Below are 22,167 nucleotides of genomic sequence, written 5' to 3' on the forward strand. Positions count from 1 at the left end.
TGCTTCACTTCCATCAACAAGGGAAACTGTTGGACTTAAGATACTCAGGCAGTTAACATTTTATTAGCTCCAAGGTTTTTCTGTTACTCTTCTTCACTGTTTCCTGTTTACACAGTTCTTACAGGAGGTGTTTCTAAGCACTGAGGTAAATAGTATGTATTGTCAACTCTGAAACCCAAATATTCTTCAGCAGCTTGTCTTTCAAGGCAGGGTGACTGACAGCAATATTCACTGGTTTAATAACTGTTGAGTCGAATTCTAAGCTTTTTTTATTCTTCAGTCTTACTGTATATTGGGCCCAAAGCACCCAGCTCTCCAACAAAGCAATCAGTGTTCTAGCTATCAGTTATTGTTAAGGGGAAACTGAGGGCTAGCAGTATCAAATGTCAGTTACATTGATAATGGAAGTATTTGTATTTGATAATGATACTTGGCTTCTAAGTCAGAAATGCTGCACCAGAGATTTATGTTAGCGGAGTCTTTCAAAGGCACATTTCTGTAAGCTTGCATTTTTCCAAAGCATAATGCAGTAGGAGTTAGATCGTGATGCATGCTTATCTGATGAGTGAAGTAAGATGATATCCATTGACTTCTGAGTAAAAGTTAGTAGCTGTAAAACTCAACACAGCCCTTCATTTTGGTGAAGAAATAGCATGAGCATGAATAATTGTTCTTTCACTTACACATAAATTGCAAGTTTAGAGAGCAAAGTATTGTAATTATTTACTGATTGGTGTATGCACTAATGTTTGAAGACTATCATCCTCTGTTGTCTTGTCCCAAACCTTATAATGTATATATTGTTTAACTAACCAGTGTTTTACCAAACCACTGAGCTTTTTTCCTTGTCATTTGAAGTACTTAAGAAAAAAAAAGGAAAATATGTATTTGAAGATCTTATTTTTTATCTTCAGGAAAATGCTTTGAAATAAGCTTGGGTAGCCAAGAAGCATAAGGCTTTCTCTTCAACAAATAATAAAGCTTTGAGAATTGGAAGATCTAAATCTGCTTCCAAAATGTAATCAAGAGGATTGCAATTATTCCACTAATCCAAACCCTAGAAGAGTTTAGCAAGAACATTAATTGCTTCCCTTCCAAGTGTTTTTCTTCCTTTTTGTTTGAAAACTGAAAACTTTGAGAACATTGCTTTTCAACTCTTTGGATCATATTTAGTAATATGAAGCAAGTAAAAATTTGTAATTCATACCTCCCTGAAGCTGACATCCTGATATGGTTGGAGGCCAGGGGAGAATAGCGCACTTAAAATACTTGATTCGCTATCTACTGTTTCAGTGACAAAGCAGTGGCAAAATAGTGTACAAAACTGTGGCAGTTGAAAGTCATGGTTGGACTTGCTGATCTTAAAGGTCTTTTCCAACCTAAACGATTCTATGGAAGTAGTGCAGTGCCAGCTTGCTACTGACACTTAGTAAGTGGTAGGCTGCTGTGTTGAAAATGAGTGTTCTGGCAAGAAACTTTTGTTTGTGTTATTTAAAGTTAACACCTGGCACAAATATAAACTTATGCCCTCTTCTCTCTCAGATGTTCAGGTAAATAATACATGCATGTGCAAACTGAATCCAACAATTTTCTGAGGAAAGACAGTCCTCAAAGTAGCCAGATGCTTTTGATGAGAACTAACAGGAAATAAAAGAATGAAAACTTAACTTTGTTGTACATTAACAGAAAGAAAAGAAGGGAAAAGACATGGTAGGAAAATACAGATGGCATTTCCCTACCATTTCTTTCCTGCTGTGAGTCGGACTTCTGATTTAATTAGATGGGGGTTTTTATCTTAATTGTCTAGTATCTCCAGTCTTTTTCACATATTGAACTCTTCCCAGTTAGGAATTAATCAACTAAAAAAATCAGCATTCTTGCTGATGTACCTTGCTCAAACCAAAGTTTGGAATTTAGGAACAAAAGTGTAACTGAAAATCCATTGATCTGTATTTGCAAAATTATAAACGCTTTTAAAGAACTTTTTATTTACCAGTTGCTAGGTATATTGCTTATTTTGGATGGCCACAAATAATCACTTCTCAGTCAATGACAATAAATTAACTAGACCTGAAAATAAATACATTCCCTCCTATTTTTTACTTCTGTTAAAGTTTGTTTACCTCTTTCTTTACATGCTTCTGCCTTTCTTTTGCTTATCTTACAATATTCAGGAATATTCCAATAAATTTAATGGAATCAGAAACGAATTGGCAAGAAAAGAGGTAAGAGTGCAGTCTAAGGAGTGTTTATATTTGGATCCATAAATCTCTGAAGCAAAAAGTTGATATTTACCTAGATGTATAAAGCTGCAAAAGTGTTAACATCTACACTAGTCTTGGAAGAAACTGACTTCTATCTGAATTTCTAAATCCAGTACTTGCTTTCAGTAGGAATTTTGGTAGGAAACAACTCTCTGTGATCACTAATTGTTCTAGTTCAATAAATTTTTGTACAATAGTATTCTTTAATTAATTTCTATTTTGTCTATCAAACAGATGCTCAAGAAGGCTATTAATAATGTCAGAAGAATGGCTTCCCATCCAACATTACCATATTGTAAGTTTAGTTTTGTTAAAAAAAGAAAAAAGTTATCTAAAGATTATATATTTACTTATTGGCCCTATTTCTTAGTATGCTGCTATTTTGTACTAGCACAGCAATCTATTATATGTTTTAAAAGTTGCTTATAAGCCCTATTTTACTGAAACTATTTTTCATTTCAAAAAAAGCAATACAGGGGGATATAGAATAGCCTTTAGAAACAGTGACAGTTTTATAGCAAAAAGTACTGTATTTCTGGTTTATTTGTGACTTGGATGAAAGTAGGAAAAAGATAAATTTAGTATCTCCAAGCAAATAGCTTCATATTTCAGTACCATCTAAATACAGTTCTTCAATAACGAGTAAGTACAGTTCAATAAAATTTGAATAGCACAGGTTTAATTTTCAGTGGTGCCCACTACTCCTACAGTATGCCAGGTACTATGGCACATATTGTGGCACTAGTTGTTTTGAGGGTATTGTGAGCTGGTGTTAGATTTCTTAAAATTGTGGAAGCAACCTTCCTGCTTAACTGCTGCAACACCTGTGAAAAGTCCTGTAAATGTTTTCTGTTGCAGACTTGACAGGCGCTCAGGATGGTAGTGTAAGAATGTTTGAATGGGGTCATGCACAGCAAATCACATGTTTTCGGTCTGGTGGCAACTCAAGGGTAACTCGAATGAGATTCAACTACCAAGGAAATAAGGTAACTGACAGAATGCTTCTGTATTTATCCTCTTCTCTTCCACTCCCTCCACCCCCAAATTGTAAATTAGCAGAAACATCCTGTTCTTCAAATATAAAGTAGTTTTGCTGAATTGTGGATAGTTTCTCAGTAATACATACATAAGTATTTATAATAAATATATCTTTTTTTAGTTTGGAATTGTTGATGCTGATGGATATATAAGTTTATATCAAACAAATTGGAAATGTTGTTCACTTACTGGAACTTCACCTAAACCATATTTGGTAAGCTGAAAACTAAATTTGCTTTCATAAACTTGTGTTGTGCTCTCTTATTTCCTTCCCTCTTTAGAACAGTTAGGAGAAGGCAGGAATTGTGGTGATAACCAGTATTAATCAAGATTTAATAATACATTGTTGCCATCCTGTGATCTGTATGACCAACAAGTTCTTAAATCCTAATCATACTTACTAAGTTGGAAAATAGAAAATGCAGTGTTAGATCTGAAATAACTTATAGTGTTCTTTGAGGCTTGTCAGTAATTGTCAATTATTAATTAACTGTCAATAGCATAGGACAATTAAAAGTGTACTTCCAGGAAAAATTAAGAGTATCAAAAGGCATACACAAACTTTTTTCTCCTGTGTTCTTTAAATTGTTTTTGAAACAACTTACCTTCTTGATGAAGTTTAAGATTTCATGCTTACACAAAATCCATTTCTTCTTTAATTAATAATTTCTAATCTGCAATTTTTCAGACATGGCAGTGTCATAACAAAACAGCCAATGACTTTGTTTTCATCAGTTCATCATCTTTGATAGCCACAGCAGGATTGTCTTCTGACAACAGGTAAGAACTGCTGTGATAATGCATAAAAATGGAAGCGGTGCCATGTTTTCTCTCCTTCCCCCTCCACCTATTTTGATGATTCTCCTTAAGCAGTTTAAGAGCAACATGCTACTTCTGATCTCTTTCTTTCTTTGTGGGAGGGGAAGAGAAGCAATGTTTGCAGCTAAATTCCATGTGTCTGTTAAAGGAGGTTCCATAGGGGAGCACAAATCCTCTGTTCATGTTCCATGTGAGGAGGGGAAGTGGAGAGGGAAGTGCTATCTCTTGTGTTTGGTATGCACTGACAGGACGCATGGGAATGATTCAAAGCTGTGCCAGAGGAAGTTTAAGCTGGACATGAGGAAGCATTTTTTTACTGAGCGAGTGGTCAAACACCAGAACAGGCTTCCTAGAGAGGTGGTCAACGCCCCACATCTGTCAGTGTTTTAAGAGGCATTTGGACAGTGCCCTTAACATGCTTAAACTTTTGGTCAGCCCTGAATTGGTCAGGCAGCTGGGCTAGATGATTGTTGTAGGTCCCTTCCAACTGAAATACTCAGTTTTGTTCTATTCTTATGGGCCTGTCTTAAATTATTTTTATAGACATAGGGCATTTTGGACAGCTGTTTGTTTCATACTTATTTTCTTAAATTTTGATCAAGAAATAGCAAAAACTGCTAACATTCAGCTGAATTCAGTTGAATTGAGGATGATAATCTCAATATGAATCCTTTATGAGTATAACCAGTCATAGAGTGATTGTGTAGAGGGCATGTTCTTGCAGTATAACTATGAAAGTAATATAGGGTCTGCTCAAAAGTAATCACTGAATGTCTGTTTATACTGATTTTATGCCTGAAATAATCTTTTTAAGGTTCAGATAATTTTTCCAGTGTTCAAAATATTTGAGAACATTTGTCACTGAATTAAAACTTCTTTTTCTACAGAAATATTTGTCTTTGGGATACTTTGGTTTCACCTACAAATAGTTTGGTGCATGGTAAGTAAAATACAACCAGCAAAATATTTGATGACAGTAAAAAATATATATGTGTGTGTGTCTGTCTTCATGGAAAAGTTATTGTGAGAAGTAATTTCAATATTAGCAGTAAAGCATCTTTCACTGTCCTGTGTGAGTGCACCAGCAGGAATATAAAAACAGATTTTTGAGAAATTATTTAGTGCTATATATAAAGGACTAGTTTCCTGAACACGAGCACCTTCCTTTGCATACCTTGTATCTTTGCACCACAAGTGCAACCGATGACAGCCAGACATTTGTAATTTCTTTTCCTTTTGAAAGGATTCTGAGCAACTCCTGTTTATAGTGATTAGCATGTCGAGAAGACAATAGGTATAACGCTGACAAAACTGCAGTTTTTAGCATAGTTATGAGATACATATTTGCAGGATATGCATCCACAACCTTCAATTCAAGGTTCCTATGGCTGTGTCTGTACTCATAAATCAGAGAGGCCCCACTCAAAATTATCAGCTGTTAGACCAAATAATGGTATTATAAAGATAGCACTGGGCACTTGCAGATACATTATCTGTATGGAGAACATGAGAGAGGACATGCTTTTTATGAACTGTTAAGTTCATTGCCTCTGTGAAAGTCAGGTCCTCAGAGAAGCCATGAATATAAAATGGTTCTCTAAAGGTATGTATATTAATAAATGCACCAAATTTTCTAGAAAATATTAATCGATTTTTATTAATATATTGAACAAGCAGATGTACAAATAAGATCTCATAATTATGTAGTAACTTTCAGAGTTGAACTAAAAGATAAACTGAACTGCTATATTTGAAAAGTAGTGCATTTTTGCTTTCAGAGGTTGTCCAGTTCTGTGGCACTTACTACATGTGTTATGCCAAATACTGTGGAATGTTTGAAATGCTTTCTCTGTGTGTGTGTGCATGTATAGATATCTATATACAGCATTACAAAAATGCTTTAGAAGAATTATGTAAGTTTGCCTTTTGAGATGTAATAAATATTTAGTGAGGTTTCATTAACTTTATTACTAACATTTTGTTGTAGTGGAAAAGAAATGCATTTCAATGTCTGAAATACAGAATTAGGCTCAGAGAATTGTGAACTCCTCGTAATTAAAGTATGGTGAATGCTTAAGTGTATGTGTGAGACGTGGAATTTCTAAACGTAAATTTAGAGAACCCTTTGAACTACAGGTACAATGTACTACATGCCACGTGTTAGGATTCATAGTGTCTAGTCTCAGACATACTGAGCTTTGCTCTGGTAATTGTAATCTTCATTCACTTCCTCCACTCATCTTGGGGAGTAGACAAATCCAAACAAATGTGAAAAGCAGCAAAGTAAAATAACCAGTGGAAACTTACAAGATATTTGGGCAACTAATTTAGCAGGACATTTTTATGGGAAACATGCCTTAAAGTAAAAAACATTAGAGAGTTTGAAAAGAATCTGTTTCTGGTCAAGGCTTAAGAGTTTGTGATTACACAGGCGTAGAAAAAAGGATATAATTTTTTTCCATACAGATTGTAACTGCTTATTTTGAGAATACTGCAACTTCAGGATGTCTGTGAACCTGGGCTTACATATATATGGTACTGCAATAAATGGACTGGTTGTGGTCAGCTCGATTATAGTATCAAAGTCACTGTTGCTACTGTCTTGAACCATTAGAGGTTGATGGAAAACTAAAGTTAGTACTGTGAAATTGAAATTAGTACTGTGTATTTATTTAAATTACTTTGCTTTGGCTTTCAGCTTTTATCTGTCACGATAGTGGAGCAACTGTGCTAGCATATGCTCCAAAACATCAGCTGTTAATATCTGGAGGCAGAAAAGGCTTTACATGTATAATTGATCTTCGACAAAAACAGCAGCAACAGTTACTCCAGAGTCATGATTCTCCAGTCAAAGCAATTGCTGTTGATCCTACAGAAGAGTATTTTGTCACAGGATCTGCAGAAGGCAACATAAAGGTATTAATGGGGGGGGAATGAACAGAGATGAAGATAGTGGTGATGTGTAAATTCAAAAAGGATCCTGCATAGGTGTGGAATAATCAGATATGTCATATGTTCTGCATTTGTTGGCAACCCTGATTTTCACATTTACTAATTTAATTATGAAATGTTATTCTTACTTTGCAGTCCTCCTTTTAGTTAGGCTTACCTTAGTTCCTGTATATATTCCTTATTATAGAAAATTAATATTAATATTCTGTAACTGTCAGCACAGATTGCTACATATTTTTCTTTTACCATTAGTGTCAGAAAAATGAATGCAAAATGTAGTCCAGTTTCTCCATGACTCATTACTGGTGAATTTTGAGATCATGGTAATCATCCTTACAAGAGATTGATGTTTTGATACTTTTTCAGGTATGGAGTCTGTCTACGTTCAATCTTCTTCACACTTTCATCAATGAACATGCTCGACAGTCTCTCTTCAGAAACATTGGGACAGGAGTCATGCAAATTGAGACAGGACCAGCAAACCACATATTGTCCTGTGGTGCTGATGGAACAGTAAAGATGAGAGTCTTGCCTGATAGATTCAGCCCTTTAAATGATGTGCTAAAAAATGATGTGAAATTAATGATCTAATTTTTTTTTCAGAAAAGCATATAACATTCCCCTTCTGCCATCCCTGAAAATATTTTTACTGGAACTAGCCAACAAAGCAGATACACAATGATAGCTTGTGCCACAAAGGTTGTTTTTTTTTCTTTGCTCCCCATATTTATTACCTGGAGCTTTTAGTCCCCAAAGCACTTATGCCTTAAAGATTAACAAGGTCCTTCAGATTTTTATCATTGCCTAAAATAAAAGCTACACAGGACTCCAAATTACATAATTATAATATTGCTAAAATGTTGCTGAAGTGGTTTACTCTTCCTTTTGAGGTAGTCACATTCCCACCTGGAGTGTACCATCTGGGCCCGGTCTCTGCTTATATTCCAACACCTGTCCGCCTTCTAAAAGCAGGTCTATCCAGATGGAAACCTTAGATGATGTTACTCTTTCACTGTGGCAACTATAACTGTCTCTCTTCTCAACTTGTTTAGACAGCTAACAATAAAAATTTATACCTATGCGTAGAAGAGAAACAAGGCCTGTATGAGTAGATACTCCTGGCCATGCAAGCATTCATATAACGAGCCACTGTCTCTCTCCATTCCTGGAATCCAGGCTGTTTACCTCTAACTTGCCTGATCTCCTTACTCTGATCTAGGGTATAAGAAACTGAAGGCTGTTCTGTAACTTGTCTTCTGTTCTATAGCTTGAATCGCTGCCATCAGGATGGCAGGCTTACCTTTTAAAAATAAATATATTTTTAACCCTGAACACTCCCTTTACAAAAATATGTAAATATGAACGGATATCTGGATATCTTCCTGGTAAAATACTCAAGATTATGTGTGAAGCTTTAGTCTTGATCAAAAAGATACAGGAAGATACTGCTTTAGGATATGGCACTAGAATTTCTTCAAAGACTATTTATTTACATGTCTGTAGAGGAAGAAAAAAAAGTAATTTATTTTTACATGTTTTCCAGTAAGACTTTTATTTAGCCCAAAGATACTCAGTTCACTCTTAGCACTTACATTCTTGTTAGTCTGCTTTTCCTAAGTACTTTGAAAAAGGAAAAAGGAAAAATGTTCAACAGCAAAGTACTTTAATACTGTCAGTCTTTGTACTGTATGTTTACATCTGGTGTAAAGAAAAAAATTTTGAAAAGGATAGATGGATTTTTTTTGCCAAAATATTGAACTGCATAACTTAAATGTTTGACCAAATTATTCATGCACAAAGCCTTTACATTTTTTTAGTCAGCTAAAAACTGTTTATGTAAGTATTTTGGTTTACTTTTCCTGACTTGAGAGCTTGACAAAGGTTTAATTTGTAAATTAGATGTGAGGCTGGATTACTTGAATGCCAATGGTGTACTTTTTGCTAAAAGATATTTTGTGAAATATAGCACCAAGATATTAACTGTAAAATAAACTTGTCAAATTAGGAACTATGGGGATAAATAAAGCATAGCAGAAACGAAGGGCTTGTAAAATGAACTTTGTAACATTCTCAGGATGCTTTTATCTTAGGAATATAAAATTGTTTTAAAAGATTTTATAAAATGTATTAAGGTCATTCTCAATGTATGTTTTGCAAGTTGCAGTGCAAACACTATGAAGGTTTTTATGCACATAACCTGAATTCTCAAATTGTGCAATAAAAAGAATGTGAATATTTTGCCATGAAGAAGCATGTGATAGCATTTCAAACTGGTACAGCTGTTCAGTGATTCAATTGTAATAGTTTTTCCACAACACTTACAGATTGAAATCAAAATTGATATCAGAACAGTTTAAGTACAGTGATGGACCAGAAAAGTGACTGACTAAAAGTGACACCACCTTACGAAACAGACTTGCCCAATGTGTATGTCGTATCTGCTCAGTGGCTGAGTTTCTAATATTCCTTATTCTAATGAAAGAAGGAAAACAATGGAGTTAACAGTAGCACACTCCTTGAGAATCAGTTGAAACCCTGACTTTGTAGCTGCCTACAGCTATGCATTAGTTACATGCACCCACTGAACTAACAAAGTTACATTCAGAAAAGGAAAAAGTGCTAAAATCATGGCAACATTATATGATGTCCTTGATGTTTTGTCCTTAAATATTTATATCTCATTAGCTTTAATATTTCAAACTCGATTTATTGTACTGGCAATCACAAAAAGCAGTCTTATCATCTGTGAACTGAGCAGATTTTGTATGTAATTTGCCAAGACATACAATGTTGTCATTTTTCTGAGTAGAGCTGCACTATGAATAATCCTGGCAAATTTATGCTTATATCAGAAAAGTACTGACTGTGAGCAGGTATTTTCAATAATGTTTATAGTTACCATAAGCTACTCTTAAAACTAAATTATGTAAAATCACAGTGTATTTGCCACACCTTCATAATCTTCCCAATAAATACGCAGAAACTCAACCTTCTAGAATTCCATGTTGCTGCTACTTCACTTACAAATCAGTTGTTTGCTTGTATAGTGTTCATTGATGATTAACAATTGTAAGTCAAATTATCAGTAGCTTTCTTGAAATGATGGAATCCAAATGAGTTAAGTTCTGTTGTATCTGAAATTTTTAAAGGGACACTATCAACTTTAAATATAGTCATGGGGAAGAACTGAACTCAAAACTCTTCCAGCTGTTGCCCTCAACTTCCACTGACTTGTCCTCCAGAAATTAATGCTTTCTCCTTGTTGCTATGCAAATTACTCAAACAGAAGGGTAACAGTGGCTACCCAGAGTTCTGTGCTTGAGTAGCCATGTGCACAAATTGAACTTAAAATTTGCGTATACCAGTGCTTAATCAACAATAATTCCATGTTCAGACAAAATAACTTAGCTTGTAGTTGATAATGTCCCTTTTAAATATCATAGACTAGCAGTTGTGACTTGTGTTTGTCTATGTAGCAATACATAATGCAATCAGAGTGTGTCATTCTTGTGTTGCGAATTGATTCAGTTACCTCAAACAAATATATGATCCAAGTTCTTTACTATTACTTTAGTAACTTGTGAGAGTTAAAACTCTGGCCATCTGGGTACTTAAACTGGCTTGCTGTGTGACTTTTAACCAGCTGATGTTGCAGGATGTTTATGGAGAAAGATGGAGAGTGAAATAGATGCAGATTTTGTACCATGCTGCAGTGGCACAAGGTGAGCTTATACATGTTCTACTGCGTTTTAAGAACCTTGGTACCCATTAGAGGAAATAAACTGTTGAGATATCCTACATAAGGTACTACTCCCTTCCTCTTAAGAGCACCCAGCGTTAGTTGTAATAGGTATGAAAAAAAGCAAGTGATTAAAAGGAAATAAACTTGGAGACTCTTATGTTCTCCAACATAATTTTTTCAAATGTTTATTTTTACTAAAAATAGCAAAACCACCTCTAAGGGCAGGTTCAGCACACTGATCAAACTACTTTCTATAAAATAAAGATACTGATTTACCAAGTTTCTTGGTGTTTCTTATTCCTCTCCATTTCTAGCTCTAAAATCTGCATGGTTTTGATCTTTTCCTGTCTTTTTTTTTTTTATTAATGCCTTAGCTTTCCTTGTATTAGCTTTTGAGGTTTTGGGGTTTTTTTGCTTTTTCGAAATCCAATGCATAACGATTAGTTGTAGTTCGTTCTAAGTCATTTCTCAGGGGAATGAGGCTGGTTTAGTGATCATAATTTTCTTCCACAGCTAACTTTTTTAACCCCTTGTCTGTTTCATTTAAAATTGAAAGCCTGTGAGGGTCTTGGGGAACTTTTTCACCTCTAGAAGACATACAAAGATGAGTGCCCCAATTTTAGTTACACACTAGGCAGCAAGCTGCTGCCAGAATTAAAAACACCTCAACGTGCAGCTCAGTATAACGAACGAACGAACAAGTTCATTTGGGGTTTGCCCTTGCAATAATTGTAACTCCTTTGGTAGCAAAGCAGGGAAAGAAGCAAAGAAAAGATGTTCCCTGAAACTTAGCACCTAGACCGTGCTTTCCCTTGCAGGCGTGTTTAACCCCCTCTTGCCCACCCGATCCTTTCCGCGGCGTGTGTCCCGGCGGGAAGGCGGTCTAGCCGAGCTGCTCGCCTTTCCTGTGGCCATACGCGCTGCTCGCCCCGGGGAGCGCGGTGGCAGCGGGAGCTGGAGCGGGGCGGGCAGGGGGGCTCCGCCGCGGGGGACTGCCCGGCCTTCGCCCGCCCCTCCCGCCCCGGGGCTCGCGGCCACGGCGGGCAGACCCGCCCCGGGCAGAGCCGCCCCTGGCCCGCCCGCCAGGCCCGCGCCCCGCCCCGCGGCGCGGGGAGCCGGGGTTACCTCCGCCGCGCCCGCACCGCCTCGGCAGCGCCGCTCCCGCCGCTCCCGCCGCCAGCCCCGAGGAGGCGCCGCCGCCCCCGCTCCGCGCCCACACAGTAAGTGCCGCCGCTCCGCGGCGCGGGGTCCCGCTCCCGCCGCGCTGGGCAGTCCCCTGCCCTGCCCGGCTCTGCCCGGCCCGGCCCTGCCGCGCTCTCCCCTGCTCTCCCCTGCCCTGCGCGCCGGAGGAAGGAGCGGGCGAGGGCAGCAGCCCCGCCGCGGCTGGGCGGGCCCGCGCCCGTCGGCGCCTCAGCGGCAGGGCGGGCTGGGGCCTGGCGGCCCGGCGGCGCCCCAGCCGCTTCCCCCCTGAGGGGGTGGCGGAGGGGGCCCGGCCTCCCCGGAGGCTGCAGGTGGCGGAGCCCGGGTCGGTGCTGGGAAGCAAAGCTGGGCTCCCCGCGCCGCCCCGGAGGTACTCGGGTTTCAGCATCGGGGGCGGAACGCGGTGGCTGGGGCGGAACTCCGGAAGCCCCGCCGGGGCCGGGGCCGTGGCCGGGGCGCGTGTCTGTCTCCTCCTGCCCCAGCGACTCTCGACGCTGCAGAGCCCCGGCACCACCTCGGAGCGGCTCTCGAGGCGGGAGCTGCCCCCAAGCACCCGCGTTAAGAGTTTCGTCACGCAGAAATGTATTTAGGTGAAAGCCGTACATGGGTCTCTCGTCGAGGAAGTCTAACTGCCTGTTTTCCCTCTGTTCGCTCTTCCCGCGCAGCGGGACAGTTTTCTGCTTCTTCTGAGAAATATTTCTGCTTTCGCCTCTGGCGAGCCGTAGCCCTCGGCAGGGTGTGCTTGAGCACGCACAAAACAGAGCTTTGGCTCTTGAGGCAGAGGCAACAAGTGTGGTAATGCAGATGAACTCTGCATGGTGCTGGTAAAAGACAAACTTTTCTGGGATACATGAGTTTGGTTTTGAAATACTACTAGCAAAAATTCTGCCAGTGAAATTAGTTTGTATCTTATTTACATACTGCTAATTAAATAAGAGAGATCATGGTTCAGTGTGGGCTTTCTTTTTGGAAACCTTTTTGGAAACCTGTGTCTCTAGAGGTGCACGTTTGCAGTCTTACTTGACAACTCGTTCACACTGGTAAAGCAAAATGCAGTCCAAAGGATGCATGTGTCTTGTTTCAGTTATGCTCCTTTACAGATTATTTTGCGTAACTGACTAGTGAAACTACTCATGTTACAAACTGCCCGCTCAAAACTCCGAGCAGTCAGATACACCAGATGAGGAGCTGTCGATTGCAATCCCTGCCTGGGTTGACTGCTGCGAGCTCTACTTATCTCTTGTCATCTCTAAATAGGAAATTTGCTGTGAAAGAGCGCTGATAGCAGAGCCAAGTGCTTGCAGCCCTTGCGACAGCAGACTAGCTGTTTGGTTGCTACAGACCACAGGTCTGGTCTGAAAAGTATCGCTGGTCTGAACTTAATCACTTGTGGGTATCACTGTGAGATGCAGTTACTGTTCTCTGTTGGGAGACCCAAGGTGGGTATTGCAGGGGCAGCCCAAGTCAGGCTGTGCCGTGCCCAGGAAGGCACTGTACCTAGACCAAGTCCTGGTTCTGCACGCTGTTCCTGTGGTGGGAGCGACATTAGATAGGTGGATGTTGTTTAAAAACATAGGAAAAGCCATTGATGCTGTGTACTGCTTATAGCTTCCATTTAATGGCTTTTGGTGTGAATCTTTATTTCTTTGGGGTGGAAGTTTCTGATTATTTCTACCTCACAGTGATTAATGAACCTTTTAGTAAACTTTGGAGACAGTGCAAGTCTGAGATATTATAACCTGAAATTAGGCTAAATGCATTCCCTTCCTCATCATCCTGCTTATATTGTTGCCGTATATTAATAGTGCAAAAATGTATCATCATGTGTTTGCAGATCCCCAAGTTTTAACTTAAACAAGCACATGATGGATGTACTGCATGTTACATGAACAAGATACATTTTTACCTTTGCCTCATTTAAAACATTGTAATGAGGAGGAGAAAAAAACATCGTCAAGGGAATGAGCTACTCCAGTATTAGGAGGACGTTTGGATGTTCCTCACTGCTTCATCCCAGAAGTCTATTTTCCAAGAGATGGGAATCGTCAGCTGTTTGTCAAACCACATAAAGGTTTGCTGAGGCTCTAAACAGGAATTGATAGGGAAAGAAATCCAGTGAGAAAAAGAGTTTTGCAGTGGAAGGAAGTCCAAGACAAAATCTGGTGAACTTGGAACGTGCTTAGAAGCAAGAAGAAGGATCTAAAATGTTCTAGTATAATTAAATGCTTATTTTTATTTAACCTGGAAGCAAATTTCACATGGAATATTATCAAAATAAAAGTTATGGCGCAGATCTTAGCAGGAGCACAAAACACTGAGGCTTGAAATGGAAGTTTCTCGTTGTTTGCCCTGACAACAGGAAGCTGCTCATTTCCGTTAAATAGTAACTAGCCTAATCTGACTAAACCTAGATTTCAGTCTACTTTGTGGCTTAATTTGCCTGTTTTGAGTTTTCTTTAAATACTTGCTGCTAGGTAACGAATAAAAATTGCTGCTTCAGATGGCTGAGGAAATAATCAAATGGTTGAGAAATCCCCACCTTTTGTCAACTTCTTATTTCAGTACATCAGGACAAGTTCTCCAAGTGATGGACACCAAAATGCCTAATAATCTTTAATCCCTACAAATTATTTTTTATACAAATAACAGAAGTACTGAATAACAAAGTATGGTATGTAAACAGTAGCTGGTTTGAGAGAAGTTACATCTTTATGATGAATTTTCTTCCGGGTTGCAGATGTTCACTCTTGAGTTTACCCCTTAACAGAGGTTTTGGCCTAGAATTTCCCTTATTAATGCTTATACACGGACAGTAGAAAGATAAAAAGGGAAAAAGAAGTTACTAAGTGATATTTGTCATGGTCTTAACGTTGGATATATCCACTTAAATTACCTGCTTAATCTAAATGGTTGGTAGTAGCTTTGACTACTGGCTGGATGAATTTGGTTATAGCTTCTAACATCACAGAGATATAATACAAGGCATTTGGACTGTACTTTGCTTCCTTTTTTTTTTTTTTTTTTATTCCTTTGTAGCTATGTTTCTTGTCATTTCTTGTATTTTCCCACCTTTAGGTAGATCATTTAAACTACTTTCATCTTCCCCCACCAACAAATTTCTTATGCTTTGTTTAAGTTAGGTTTTGCAGATCAGGCTGATCTGATGAACAAAACAAAATTTAACAGAAAATTAAGTATTGAGGAAGAATTTTCTCACAGGCAAAGTATACCTTGTATACAATGTATCTTGAACAAGCATCAAGACATATTCTGGTGATATATATGTCAATTTAAGAAATTCTAGTACTCTTGTCTGTTGTTTGGAGTATCAATACACAGAATATGGTACTCCAGGAGCTGATGATTTAACGGCGAAGTAACTTAAGGACATTTTAGGGTTGGTTTGGGATTTTTTTTGTGGGTATATGCTCACAGCCATGAGCAGCTGTGTTGTCTATTTTATCTGTAATAGAAATGTCTGCAACATTTTTCAACTGTAATGTAGCAGAAAATCTAGTCCTCTATTTCACATTGGCTTCAGAACCAAAGAAACTGAGAATGGCTTGAAATTAGTTATGGGTTTTTTTTCCCTTATGCCTCCAGCATCTTCAGATCATAAGACCCAGAATAAATGTTTTGTGTGGTCAAGTAGAAGTTAAGATGGCATTTTGTAAGTTAAGATGGCGTTTTGTCAGTTAAGCAAGTGAGCAAGAAGTTTCACTCAGCATTTCTACACTCTCTCTTCAGGAATGCTTTGCTCAAACCAGAATGTCTTTTTTTAACTTGAAGATAGACTGACCTTACCCCCACTGAGAAGTGTGAGCTCTGTGCCCTGTAATTTGCAGAGCAGTAGCACATGCCTGTTTCATTAGCATCTCTAACAAGTCTCAAAGAAGGGGAAGAGTACAGAATAGATGATTTAAATTAGAAGCTGATAATCCTGTACTTCAGGTGCTGTTTTCTGAACTGATCATGGACACTGTCGCTTGGAGCCAAAACCTCACTTCTTTCTTTTTCTTTTTTTCACTGTGGTGGTCCCTGGGATCTCTGCAGCAGCCTTGAATTTAGTAAGGTGGCTGTATGAGATGGTCTATCAAACAACATGCATGCCCTTTAAATGATGCAAGTTAAAGTTATTCCTTAATTTAACTTCAGTTCTGTTTCTCTTTAGAATCCCACATGGTGAAAATGAAGTGTCTCAACGCTTGAGCAAATCTTGCAGGGACTTCAGAGGTGTTACATGCCTTTTAGATGATAAAACCATTAGTTGGCATTGGTGAATTAATAAGATGTATGTTTAGGATTAAATCCAGAAGATACCAGTACCAAAATCTGCATTTCTTTCAATGCTTTCTCATTAACTAAAAGCGTATCTCCTAGTAGGTGAATTTTAGTATTAAATATGCCTGGCTTAATCCAAAATCTCATTTTTCTCCCAGAAATAGGGTTGGGTATTTTTAAATGCCTAGTTTTGAAGTTCAATTTGTATTATAGGATCAACAAAACTAGACATGTCAAACCCCAGCATTTTCTTCTAATTTATGAAACAATGCAATGAAGACTACAGTAGTATTATCCTACGGAAATCGGTCTGGGTGCAGTCATTGCTAATGGTAGTTATTTGGAAACATGTCTGACCATGAGTGACAGCTGTTAAATCACCTGGAGGTGTATGTCACCAATGGGCTTTGTGTCCGTGTCCTCTAGTTACCAGTAAGTGATTTTCAAGCCCTCTATCCTCTCCAGCATGCATATGATGCACAGATAACGTCATAAAATTGTCTGTCTTGAAAGACATTTTAAGTAATAAAGTAATAAGTTATTCAGGAAGGCGAAGGAAATTTTTCTCTGTTAGGGAAAAAAATGTTTAAGAAAGAGATAATTTTATTCAAAGACATGCTAAAGTGTTTGTCAAACAAAATGCTACCACATTTCCATGATTCATTGGGAAAAATGATGTCTGTGACCACTTTGATTCTCCATGAAGGTGAATTACCCTTTGGTTTCTATCCGAATTCTTTCTATTTTGGACACAATTCCCATATAGCAGTGTCAGCCACTTCTAATTTGATGGGTAGTACTGAGCTTTCAAAAGTATGTTGGCATTAGTGCAGAATATTAGACTTGCTTGAAAAACTTATTTTACCTATAGATACAGCTGAAGTTCTGGAAGTTAATCTGGAAATCCTGAAAAAAATATATTAAAATTAGGTTTCAGGTGATGAGGAGCAGTTTGTGTCAGAAGTCTGTTGGGTGGGTGTGCTAGCTAGCACTCCAGTTGTAAATGCATCGCTGCTGTCACTCAGTCCTAAAAGAAACAAAACCTTAACTTCCTGCTTTCACCAGTTCTTCAGAAATCTAAGACGTAACAGAGTCACTGGTGTCACTGGACATAAATAGCAAAATGCTCCTAAAATATGATTCAACTTGCTTGTTACAATGTCCGAAGTAAATAGCTGCCTCTTGATTTATTGAAAGCATTCTATTGTTATTTTTGTACAAATAGTTATGAAGCGGTTTTTGGTGCTGCTTTGCTTTGAGGAACGAAGAGGATGTTGCTGCTATGTTAATTACTATTAATAAAGCATCACAGTTTTATATGAAGCAGTCAGTTTTTAGAGCTCTCTCTGGTATATTGTGGTTAACTAATATGAAATCTATAGCAAAACCATACCTTCCATGTCTCACAAAACACTGTAGATTTTTGGATTATTTAGATACTCTGGTTTCAGAATGTTGTACAGAAATACTAGTGGGTACTGGAAGATACCTGTGACTTTCTGACTCATCTGCTGCAGAAGGTACTCTCCAAGTGGCAAGTATGCACAGGCATAAAAAACCTAGATAAGGTAAGTCTAGTTAAATAGCCTGTAATTACGCCCTGACTGTTAAGACAATTTAGAGTATTCATAATTAGAGATGTGTTTATTCATGATATCCTTCCACTTTTTAGTAACTTGTTTTGTATATTTGCTTAGCCTATTTTATTTAGTGTATTAAAGTAATTTCCAAGTCCTGTGGAGGAACCTTTGCCCACCTTCACCTCATCACACATCCTACCTCCTCAACTGGGAACAAAAACTCTGCATTTTATCAGCAGCACTTCAGCTGAATTTTGTATTTTATGCTTCTTTACAAGGTGAAACAAAAATTGTTCAGCAAATATTTTTTTTAAAAATCCCTGTCATCTTCATGTTTTATAGTCAATAACTATTGATATTAACATTTTATCTAATCCTGCTGTGTATAGTACTGTCTTCATGACTGCTAACTGCAGAACTGTTTTATTAAAAAAAAAAATCCCCTTCTGAGAATACCTTGCCAACCTACTTAGAGCTTTACATCCTTGATATATTTTTGTTGTTGAGTTTACATTGAGGAAAGTAATTTGCTACTGTTGGGCTTCCAACTTGTAGCATTTGGGATTCCAGACATAAAACCTGTCTGTCAAGTAGTCTAGACTTGGTCTTTTTCATAGTATTGCTAGCACTTTTAGCTGTGTTATCTTTTTGGCATGATTGGAATGATTTTGTAAACAGCTGGGGGGGGTTAATGGCATGTGGAACTTAATTATGCTTTTTATGAGATTAAAAAGTAGAAGCCTTTTGCATAAGATGCAGGGAAGAGAAGAATGTAAATGGAGGGTAGAGCAAGAGAGACAAAGCTGAGCTTATTTTAGGAGCCTTGAAGTTTGCTTAGCTGTTCAAAACTTTGCAAGTCAAGTTAGAAGAAAGCAGTTGATAACATTTATCTTTAACTGTTTAGATATGGCTATTAGTACAGTGAAATATGGAATAATACAGCTGAAGGACTTTTGTATCTGTGCTGTCTTGAAATTTTTATGTAACAAAAATCATCACTACATTTTTATGTAACAAAATCAAGAAGCTGTGTTGTTTTATTTTGTCAGCATTGTGATGCAAACTGACTCTTGCATTTGAGCTAAAGGGCAGATCTTCACTGGTGGGATAACAGGTTTAATATTTCATATTTTCCCCCCCATAACTTCTTTTAAGTTAATAAAAGCAATTATATAAATTACGTGAGGTTCGTTTATAGGGATATCCCTTGCTGAAGTCTCAAGTGGATTCAGGATGAGTGTAGCAATGTTTTTCTGAACATCTTTCTGAGGTTTCCAGCAGTTTAAGAATAATTTAAACACACTGAGGGAAAGCTAATTTTTTTGTTTGTTTGTTTGACTACAGTTTTCTTTTCTTGTATCACTGAGTAGTATTTAATGTTAATAACAATGTGGATAAATGAAAGAATGCTTTAGCCTCCCATCTGATGAAATAATGAAATAATACAGATCTGTTACTATAAACCATGTAATGGAAATCTTGATACTTTTTTTTTTTAGCTCCCAGCCCTTTTTTTCCCCCCTGTATTGACAACATATTGGTAGGTGGAATTGTTTCTTGTTTGAAGATGTCATTCTAGAAACAGTTTATATGATACTTCTGTATTTCCTTGAATTTAATATCAAGATCTTACCTGCTACTTTATGTGACTTCAGTTGATTGTTTCCAGGGACATCCACTTAATTTCTTATCCATTAAAACGTTTGTTGTAGTATTTTGGTGTATTAAATTAATCTCTTGTTAAAGAAAAAGAAATCTGCAAATCCGTTTTTGCTTGGAGCTTTTGAAAACTTATTGAAAGTTACATGTAGCATTGGATAATAGTGGAAATGTGATTAATCTTTGAATGGTAGAGAAATCTGTGTAATCCAAGCTATGAATTTGTGTTGTACTGGTGTGCAAAACACCGTACTGGTCAATGATGCAGAAAGTATGCTGATTGCGACTGAATGCTTTTGTGCAGATTTGCTAGCAGTATTTGCTGTACAAGTGGTTTTGAATATGCAGGTGGAGAGCTTAATGTCACTTGAAATGTGCACTTTGTTGTTAATACCAGGAGGATAACTGGGGAATAGATGAGGAGGAGTACTGAATGTGAAGTCAGTGATAGGCAATAAAATACTGTGTACATTTTTATTTATTCCTGTAAGGTCTTCAAATGTAATCTCAGATGATTGGCAGTTTATACATTTCTTCTGCTTCAGATATTAGGCTGAATAGGAGAGAGTACCAGAAGTTTGGATTATTAAAAAAAAAAAAAAAATCTGTTGAAAACGTGTTCTAGGTGACATCAAAAGATGAAGAGCATAGGACATGGCCCTTACTATTAACTGCGGTTTGTGCAGTGCTGCCCATCTCGTCTGGCATCCCTAAACACTGATTGTTTGCTTATGTTTTCCAGTAAGCTTTGTGTAAGGTGTTTTTTGTTACCTGTAGTTTTTTAGAAGTTTCTCAGTATTTCAGCATACTCATTTTCTAATCACTTGTTTTAAAATGTGAGACCTTTAAAAAAACATTTTTTCTTAATATGAATTGCTGGATGATACCATAATAAAGTAACCTAAAGCTAATTAAAACACTTTACAACAGTGCGAGGCAGAAGTCTTTTTTAAAGCCTCTTCCTGCTACGTAAGAAGTGGTTTAGATACCCAACGTGACAGTCTGAAACTATTTGGCAGTGCAGTTGTTTTCTGTGCTCGGTGATCTAATGGCTTGCTATCAAAAAGTGGTACAGTCAGTGAACCAAAGCTTTTCCAGATACTATTTCTGTTTTGGGTGGATATGAGCTGAAAACAGTTCAGGGCATTTCACCATGGTAAAAATGTGTTGAAGGCTTGCTGGGTTTAGAGCACGCACACTTGCATGAAGAAAAGCTGTCAGACCCCCATCTGTACCATTAATTAAAGCTCACAACTGGGGCATGGCTCTTGTGAGGATCGGTAGCCGACATGGTGCCTTGGACCACAGGGATGCAGTCCATGTCCAGAAGCACCCAATGTACCCCAACTGTTGTGGGCAGCCCACATCTTCTGGGGGTGGCCTGCAGAGGGACAGGTGCATCACGTAAAGTGCCTTGCAAAACCCTCACGCATGACACGAGATTCTGGTTATCTACCTGGAGTAACTGTCCTTCAGTTATGGTTAGTAATGCTCTGGTATCAGACAGGGGTATTTGTGTCTTCTGTATTCAGGTAGCTGACAAAGTACAAATCTGAGGTTATGCTGCACAACTGAGGGAAATAAACCTTTTGTCAACTGATGCTACACAGATGGCTTGAAGAGTGGTGACCATTGCTCAATTTCTTCTGCTCAGGTAAATTCAACTGAAGTTCCCTCAAGGGCAATGCTACTGACTAATTTGGAAGCAATTTGTTCAGGTGCTTAGTGTTGCTGCAGTGTAACCCTGAAAATAACATGCCTTAAACTTGTTTATGCCTTAAACAAGACCACGTTGTAATTATGATTTTCAAGCTACGGAGCAAGTGCTGCTTGCTGAAAGCTATGCATCCTGCTAGCAGAAGCACTTCATAGTCAGAGCTGGGGAAATCTTGTACTCTGGACAACCCCCATCCCACTCTTTACCCCTTTTATTGAAAGAAAGTACTAGGAAAATAATAACTTTCTCCAAAACTGAACATACAAAAAGACCTGTTGGACCCTGCTAGAATTTGCAATTAAAAAGCACATTGTGATGTAGTCCACTCTATTCTCCACATATGGCCACAGAGTATCTTTGACCACTTGTTCAAGTCACCAGTACCGGTCACCTTTGTTTGGCATTACAGTTCTTTACGAGCAGCTGAAGACAGGATCATATAAATGCATCTGCCTGAGGAGCAAATAACTTGCAAACAGTTTGATGGTATTTCCCTGGCTGGTGCCTCTGTTGCTATGGCTGTCCAAATAGCATGGTGGTAGAGTAACTAGCTCTCAGAACTTGACATACAAGTGTTTTATCTATGTATAGTTGATTTGATAGCTGGAGCATCCATTTTGTCTGATAACAGTTTTAGGAACATACCCACATGAAAGAAGATAGAGATGTATGGTGGGTGATGACAGGATGGTGGGGTGCATCTGCGTGTGACCAGCTCCCACAACTCCTGTTACTTCCGACTTCTGGGACTCTTGGCTTGTGCTGAGCCAGCAGAGCACAGCGCCAGGTGATCATGTTCCAAAAGTTATGCACCTGTATCTGAAAACTTCAGCTGAACACAGTAAGGATTGAAATAGGAAATATTGCATGAGTGCGATTATTGTGCAGCAGTTATTGTGTAATATGTGTGGCACC

The 22,167-nt window shown here is 38.3% G+C and overlaps 2 protein-coding genes across 8 annotated transcripts in view; both read left to right on the forward strand.

The window, feature by feature from the left end:
* DMXL1 (Dmx like 1) overlaps positions 1–11,094 on the forward strand; it is a 92,261-nt gene extending 81,167 nt beyond the window's left edge. For 6 of the 7 annotated variants that reach the window (XM_074856558.1, XM_074856552.1, XM_074856557.1 and 3 more), the window contains 7 exons: positions 2,499–2,559; positions 3,123–3,250; positions 3,424–3,516; positions 3,991–4,082; positions 5,009–5,061; positions 6,820–7,037; positions 7,440–11,094. In XM_074856558.1, coding sequence (XP_074712659.1) covers positions 2,499–2,559; positions 3,123–3,250; positions 3,424–3,516; positions 3,991–4,082; positions 5,009–5,061; positions 6,820–7,037; positions 7,440–7,664 — 870 coding nt within the window. In that variant the 3' untranslated portion in view covers positions 7,665–11,094. Of the gene's footprint in view, positions 1–2,174; positions 2,226–2,498; positions 2,560–3,122; positions 3,251–3,423; positions 3,517–3,990; positions 4,083–5,008; positions 5,062–6,819; positions 7,038–7,439 lie in introns of all 7 variants that reach the window. The other variant, XM_074856560.1, reaches the window with a different exon arrangement.
* Positions 11,095–11,928: 834 nt separating this feature from the next.
* Positions 11,929–22,167, forward strand: part of TNFAIP8 (TNF alpha induced protein 8) — a 66,964-nt gene continuing 56,725 nt past the window's right edge. The window contains exon 1 of the mRNA XM_074856621.1: positions 11,929–12,035. Coding sequence (XP_074712722.1) covers position 12,035 — 1 coding nt within the window. The 5' untranslated portion in view covers positions 11,929–12,034. The remainder of the gene's footprint in view (positions 12,036–22,167) is intronic.

The sequence above is a fragment of the Strix uralensis genome, chromosome Z (assembly GCF_047716275.1).
Source record: "Strix uralensis isolate ZFMK-TIS-50842 chromosome Z, bStrUra1, whole genome shotgun sequence".
Lineage (NCBI taxonomy): Eukaryota > Metazoa > Chordata > Aves > Strigiformes > Strigidae > Strix > Strix uralensis.